The sequence below is a fragment of the Pararge aegeria genome, chromosome 1, assembly GCF_905163445.1.
Source record: "Pararge aegeria chromosome 1, ilParAegt1.1, whole genome shotgun sequence".
Taxonomy (NCBI): Eukaryota; Metazoa; Arthropoda; class Insecta; order Lepidoptera; family Nymphalidae; genus Pararge; species Pararge aegeria.
The window spans coordinates 14,107,174-14,114,909 of record NC_053180.1 but is presented as its reverse complement, the minus strand read 5'-3'; the positions used below and the strand labels follow the sequence as shown (position 1 = coordinate 14,114,909).

At 36.2% G+C, this 7,736-nt stretch overlaps 1 protein-coding gene across 1 annotated transcript; it reads right to left on the bottom strand.

The window, feature by feature from the left end:
* Positions 1-2,639: 2,639 nt before the first annotated feature.
* LOC120625179 (defense protein 3-like) lies at positions 2,640-5,714 on the bottom strand. Its single transcript, XM_039892163.1, has 3 exons — positions 5,464-5,714; positions 4,273-4,461; positions 2,640-3,080 (listed from the first exon to the last, which is right to left on the bottom strand). The coding sequence occupies exons 1-3, from the start codon at positions 5,658-5,660 to the stop codon at positions 2,876-2,878; spliced, it is 591 nt and encodes a 196-aa protein (XP_039748097.1). The 5' UTR covers positions 5,661-5,714; the 3' UTR covers positions 2,640-2,875.
* Positions 5,715-7,736: the final 2,022 nt, after the last annotated feature.

Here is a 7,736-nt window from a genome sequence, read left to right as displayed (position 1 = left end):
TGCCGCGTGGAAACCGATAACGAATATGGGTTTTTAATAAGTTCCATTGCTCTGACCCGGTCTAAGGTTTAGCCCGCTATCACCTTAGACTACGTCATCAGTTACTACAGATTTTAAACTAAAATTTTCTTGGTTAATCAACATTTCTTAAGCATAGATAAACGGGTACATACCACGATAATATTTTGAATTTGTCGATATTTCGACCCAGTTGCATGGATCGTGGTAACGACGGGACATCTACTACAGATAATGCAATCAAGGGAATAGTAATAGAGTTTTTTGTGACAGAGCTCGTCCGGGGAAGTACCAATGCCATGTTTATTTCTGCCGCTAAGCAGCATTGTTGCAATGCTGTGTTCCGGCGTGAAAGGCGTGGTTGCCGGTTTAATTACAGGCACATGAGGTTTACACCTACGCCTCATATCGATAGACACAGGGTGGCATGTTGCAGGACGTGTTACTTGCATGATCTGTGAAGGGTTGCTCTTGTTTCTATTTCCCATCAGGTGGGCCATCTGCTTGGTCAGTCAATTATTACTATGTAAAAAGAACTAACTTGAAGTGAAATAAAAATAAATAACAAATACTGTGTGCTTAACGTTTTTTAACGTATATTCTAAGTATTTATTTATATGATTCATAAAAATATTCACCAGGCATCTTAGTACCCATAACTACTACGCTAGCTACGCTTACTTTGGGACTAGATGGCGATGTGTGTATTGTCGTAGTATATTTATTTATTTATTTATAATCTTTAATGTTTATAATTTTTGCAATATATAATAGTAGCACGATAAACCGCTAACTACACATACTAAACTCACAATGTAAACCAACTAATTGTTAAAATAATTATTACGTACCAATAATAACTATTAAATTACCAAAAACAATTATTTGATATGAATCGAATATATTAAACGAATCGACAAAGCAGCTGACTGTATCTTTCTCGTTCTGGTACTAGTCCCGAGTTCACCCAATCGAGCCTTTCACCTCGGGGCGTGACGGTTCAGCCTACGGAAAAATCCGTGTTCGGCCAAAAGAAGTTTTCACTCCAAAAATCGCCCCAAATTTATTCCTTAATCCAAATCACAAGAAACTGCGGTTGCCGACGAAGTTACTCCCGTGATTATTCAATTATTGCCACAGTTAGGAGTTCCGTCGAGTTGGGCTTAAAAATATCCTCAAATCTTTGAATTACCTTCGGATTTTTAAGGTCGGAATTAGAATTTGTTTTATTACGAAAATGATTTCTCTCGCAGATTTGCAAGTTTATTATGAAATTGAATTTCGAGATGAAAAAAATATTTTTTGCGTTTTCTTCCCGCTCGCTAAAAGCGTTCTTACAATTTTGTAACGCTTTAACGAAAATGTGGGATATAAGTTTTTGTGCGTATGAATAATGTTTTATGTTAATTACTTTGCCATTTCTGTTTGCTGCTGCTTTTATACAATTGCAACCTAGAATTTTTAAGCATATTTTGCAAATGACTATTTCAATTGAAAGCTTTATAATTAATTCTTTGTTTTTAAAACAAGGAACAATCTTTATTCGCCTGGTTGGAATCTAAGAAATTATGAAGTTGTATACTTCATAATTTTTTTTAAAGTATTTCTACACTTAAAGGAAATATACATTTTATAAATTAAGTAAAATTCAAATACGATTTCGGACTCGGACGCACCCGCGTATCGACAATATACACCTGCTACTCTGGCAATTGCAGCCAGCAAAAATAAATAACTTATTTTTGGCCCCTGCTTACATCCGCAAACTTCGAGGACTTCCCGGGGTCCATAGCGAGATCCCCGAGATGTAAAACAGCTACATGTCTGTTGTCGGTCCTCCTTCCTTACTGACTACAAGTTAATATATCTGAAAGTATTCGTGTTCACCTTAGAAGGCTCCTACGGTGGCCCTATACCCTACGAGGTTATATGTGTGTGTCTGTGTGTGTGAATAGAGAAATTCTAAGTTATGTAGTGCCGGCGTCGGCGCCGAACTCCAGTCCTCGGGTTCTACAAATGAGCGTAGCGTACCAACACTTGAACTCCAGGTAATCACGACCAGTTATCGCAAGCTAATGGATAATTAGACCAAAAACGAATACTCAATTCACTTTCAATAGAAATTAATTTCCCTTCGCAGAAAGGCGAATTAAAAGATGGATTGACAATTACTTAATTAATTCAGCGCATCAAAAAGACAGGGAAAACAAAAAAAGACTACATGCGCGCGATCCGACCGGGAAAAAAAAAGCCGGTAAAGGTTAAGTGTCTGACAGCTGTCATTTGACAGTGACGGCTAGCCAAGTTCAAACAACATAACACAATAGAACAGAATAGAATAGAAAAACTTTATTGCAACACAACACAATAGGAAAAACACAAGGAAAACAGTTATAGTACTTAGTGCAGTCTATAAATTTACAGATAATCTAAACTATGGTTTCGGGCCAAAACAGAACTTCCTTTCTAAAAATATCTGATGTTTACGATACGAAAATTTCATACCGGCATACATATAGAATCAAGTTCAAGAATCAATGAACACGAAAACAATGAAACTTTTATTCAATCAATTAAAGGGATAAAGAACCTGATTTCATCATTTAAAAAAAAAACAGCAGTTATCCTTAAGCAATGGATTTATACGATGGTTTCATAAACAAAGTAGTAGTCTTAACATTTTAGATAGGACAGTAGAAAATCTTGCAAATATACTAATTACCTCGTATTATCGTCGTATTACATGTGTAATTTGTGTGTATACATAGAAGCCAGGACATACGACGTAGCGTCGACGCATGGATTCTGTTATGGAAAGGTCGTGGCATCGTGGCTTCAAAATAAAAGGCGTAAAAATTTAGAACGACTTCTTGAAGATAATGGAACCGCCTGGCTGCCAGTTGCCTCTGCCTGTGAAAGGACTGTCAGTCCTGTTCGCACCAACGTTAAGCCCGAGGGAAGAAGTCGGTGTTTGGTGCAAATTTAGATTTCCACCCACTGAATAGTCAGTTTGCTTGAACATCGGCGTATGGGATACTGAAGCGTTGGCTCCTACTGTGTTCCTGGAAATAACGAATTAATGAATGAATGAACCTTTTTATTGTACACCACATTAACATAAATAGAATTGTAAATAAAAATTTAACACCAAGTGCACAATTTATATACAATTTGGCGGCCTCATCGATCTCTTTCCAGGCAAACAATGGTCAAATGGTGGTAAATTAGTCAAATAGCTAATTTCGTGACCTGGTACTACAAAGGCCAAAATCGACATATTTTTTGGGTAATGACTTTTAGAGCAGTCATTATCAACCTATTGCCAGCTCACTAAACGACACGGTTGTCGTCTCAGCATGAAAAGGGTTAGGCCGGAGTCCACCACGCTGGCCTATTGTGGCTTTACAGAGTTTACAAGCTTTTGAAAACGTCATAGAACAGTCTAAAACCCGCAGGTTCCCTCAGGATGTTTTAATTAATCGTTAAATTTTCAAACACGCAGCGGTGAGCGCTGTGGATTCAAGTGGGCGGTTGCGAGTTCGATCCTGGTTGGAGAAATTTGGGAATATATAATTTTTAAATTTTTGTCTAATCTGGTCTGGTAGGAGGCTATGCGACAAAGATGTGCCGCTAAGCCGCTAAGGTATTTAACGTTCCGATCCGATGTCGATTCCATTTGAGGGTATACGGCTTAAATGTAACTACCATACCCCTAGAAGAATAGCCGTTACCATCTTAGACGTATCTCGTAAGTTTGCAGTGAAGAGCTAACTTGTAGTGGACTAAAAAAGGAAACTAAGAAATGCGACAAAATCTTGCTTAACTAATCCGATGTTATGCGACGACTATTCGCCTTGTGAATAGTCGTGTAAACGTGGAGTAAAGTTTTTTTTAATTCACTTTTGGTTAGCCCTTGACTGCAACCTCACCAGCTGGTAAGTGATGATGCAGTTTAAGATGGTAGCGGGTTCACCTCCTAGGGAGAATGGTAGTCATACCCCTAATTGGTTTCTACGCGACATCGCTCCGAAACACTAAATCGCTTAACGGCACGTCTTTGTCGCTAGGTTGGTAACTAGCCACGGTCAAAGCCTCCCACCAGACCAGATCAGAGAAAATTGAACCCGGGACCTCCTTCTTAAATTCATAGCGCTCACCGTTGCGCCAGGGAGGTCGTCAAAAGTTACTATATCGCTCTTATGATATAATACCAAGGTAATGAAATAAAGGAGTAGGGAATAAATTACTACTCACTGATAAGTATAGTCGACGCCGCCACCATGAGTTGCGAAATTAGGACCAGCTTTTGGCATAACAGTGGTGCTAAAGGCGTTAGCAGTCAGTTTATGGGTATCCGTGTTTACCAAATGCATACTCGCAGACGCTGTCGCTATATTGGCGCGATTCGGTACATGCACGCCTGTTAATCCCAGTGAACCAGCGCTGGAAAAAAAATAGTTATCTGATAAAAAAGGGATGTTTTCTATTACACGAAAATAATCATCGTGGCTATTTGCTTGCTTCAAAAAATTTAAAATTTATTCATTTCAAGTAGGCCTAATATAAGCACTTTTGAAACGTCAAGTCTGTCTGTTTGTAGTGACTCTACCATCGGTTCGGAAGGCAGATTCTACCGAGAAGAAGCCGGCAAGAAACTCAGCAGTTGCTCTTTTCCATCAACAACCACTTACATTTAAAAAATATATATATATATACTACGTCAATACACACATCGTCATCTAGCCCCAATTTAAGCGTTGCTTTTGTTATGGGTTCTAAAATGACTATTTTTTTATAAATAATATACATAAATACTTAGAATATACCTACATATAAACACCCAGACACTGAAAAACATTCATGCTCATCACACGAACATTTTCCATTGGGAATCGAACCCACGGCCTTGGACTCAGAAAGTAGGGTCGCTGCAAACTGCGCCAATCGGCCGTCAACATTTTACATTTTAACATTCATTTTTCTATCTTGTGAGAGATGAAAAGCGGAGCCAGATGCTTCCTAGCAACATTGTCATTAAGAAATTCACCAATTATATAGTTATTGCGCCAATGGTTGCCCGGAAGAGATCCCTATGTTAGCAAATCATATGCATTGTGCTAACTTATTATTTGTTGTTAACTTATTATATATGTTTTTGTTTTTCTATCACTTTTACTGTTAAAGAAAATAATTAAAACTATTAATGAGTAATGCTCTTTTTAGAGAAATAGGATATATATATTTTCTGACTATTCTGACCGCTTTACAGGAGTTAGTAAAATTTTCTCAAAACAAAAGAAACGTCAAATATACTCGTACCTCTTACGGAAATTTTAAGTACCTACGTTGTTCCTATTTATTTACTAAAACTATGCAATAAAATAAAAAATACTCTGTAAGTAGATATCACTGAGTATTTTAATTTGAAAGAAAATATTAACTCACCTAGATTCACCCACAAGGCTTAACCCAGCGTTGGTGTACGGTGGAGCATTGGGCTTCATTGGGTCAATTTCACTCCTCAACCCATTCACAAAACCCGTTCCCGCGATATTACTCCCATTATTAAGTTCTTTAATCCCAGTTATTGAAAAATTTTCTGTTTTGTCTATATTTGTTGACCTATCCCCAGTTAGCGGCATTTTGGTGATAATTTATGTTTTAAAATCAAACTCGTTTTGCTTAGGCAAGGATCAGACTGTTTATCAATGTATGTTTGCAGTATTTATATAGTGCTGCGTAGTGCAGTCAGAAGTGGTTTCATTGATATCGATGAAAGCGTTATCGCCCACACTAATATTATATCTATTACCTACTCACCTACAATGAAATTTATCGACGGCGTGTCGAAAATTGCTTCCCATTCTTTGTGGTTTCATTATTCCTGTGTTTTAATGTATACAGTCATTGGTTCCTTGTTCGTCTTTGAATAACGGTATTAAGAAAAAAATAACATTTATATAAAAAAGAGTATGTTTTTTATAGTTAGTAGTTTAATGAATAGAAGCAAATTCAAAAAATAACGTTTGTAGAAATCAGAATTTGATAAACTAGTTATTTTATCTTTTTGCTTATTCCATATACCTACGCGAAATTTCCATTAAACATTCCTGCTACTTATTTGTTGAACTTTCATAAATTATACATTCAAAAATGTATTTTTAGCATGATAAGCCTACTAAGCATCGTTGAAAAACAAATAGGGATTCTAACAATGATTTACGAGATTAGTACAGACGGATAAACAGACCTGTAGAGGGACTTGTTTAGGGATTAAATAATCTTGTGCAAGAGGAGACCAGTGCTAAACAGAAGTACATTATTAGGCTGAGGATAGTTACGAGAGTAGACTACAAATAAATTGAATATGTACCAACAAAAGGTCTTATTGCCATTTATAAAACATAAAGCAGTAGCTATACAAAAAATTTACGCTTACTTTTTTATTGCAATACTGATTTATAAAAATCTATTTTTTATCGACTACAAGGCTTGCGACTACCCTAAGCTAATTCCTGTCGAATACGTCAGGGAAGTCCCGAACGCTGCTAGTGGATATTATATTTATACTCGTATAATATACACAGTTGCTTTTGTGTGGTGTTTATGGCGAATGGGCTTCCCCTCTAGAAGGACATTCATCATCAGTCTATTAATACAATCTGATTGTGATAGCATTAATTCACACACAAGCATTTTTATTGTTACCGTTATATACTATTAGTGACACTTTTTATAAGCTTGATCATTATCATCACATCAGCCAAATACCGGCCCACTACAGAGCACGGGTCTCCTCCCATAATGAAAAAGGGTGAAGGACGTGCTCTATAAATGTCTATTTAATGAGAGAAGAAGCCTTTGCCCTTTAGTGAGACGTTAATAGGATGCGGATTATATAATAGTGAATCTCTGGAAATACCAGTCCAATTTTAGAAAATCTTCTTTGCATTCGAAAGTTAAATTGATTTTTCACAATGTAACCTTGTATTGAAGACTTTAAGCAATGATATATGTATACACAGCAAGTGATAACATGCAGTACGTATTTAAGTATAACCGTAGTAACTATGCCATATTTTATTAAAGATCAAAAATACAATTTAGTTTAATCGTGTTTCGTAGTGTTTCATGAGTGTTCTAAAAGATGGCGCTAATTTGTTTGTGGGTTCAATTAGTGTAAAACTTTTGTGCGCAGGACCAAATTCAAAATTCAAAATTCATTTATTTCAAGTAGGCCTAATATAAGCAGTTTTGACACACCATAATACCTACTCGTCGTCAGACGTCATTTAATTCTGTTTTCTATCTTTCTACTTATGGTTGTAAATTGTTATTCGGAAAATCTCTGAACAAATTTAACAAAAATAAATTATAAGTGAGGCAACGGAAATACAATTCCAGTAGTTTCAAACAGCAATCCAACAGTCTTGAGTGGCATCTCGCGGCAAAGTACCTAGTTAGTAACTTATCGACTTCGAACAAATAGCACAGTGTTTTAACTATACGTACGTTTTTAATAATAATATGTTATTTGATCGTACAATAATATTTAAACAACATGAATTAAAAAAAAGCATTTAATTTTTTGGTACCGGAGAACAATAAATAGCAATAGCAAATATAAGTGTTTAGACGGCAAATGTAGACTTAATTACTAGAATTTATAATCGTCATAATTTGATTTGTTTTTTTTTATTCTTCTACGAGTAGCCCTT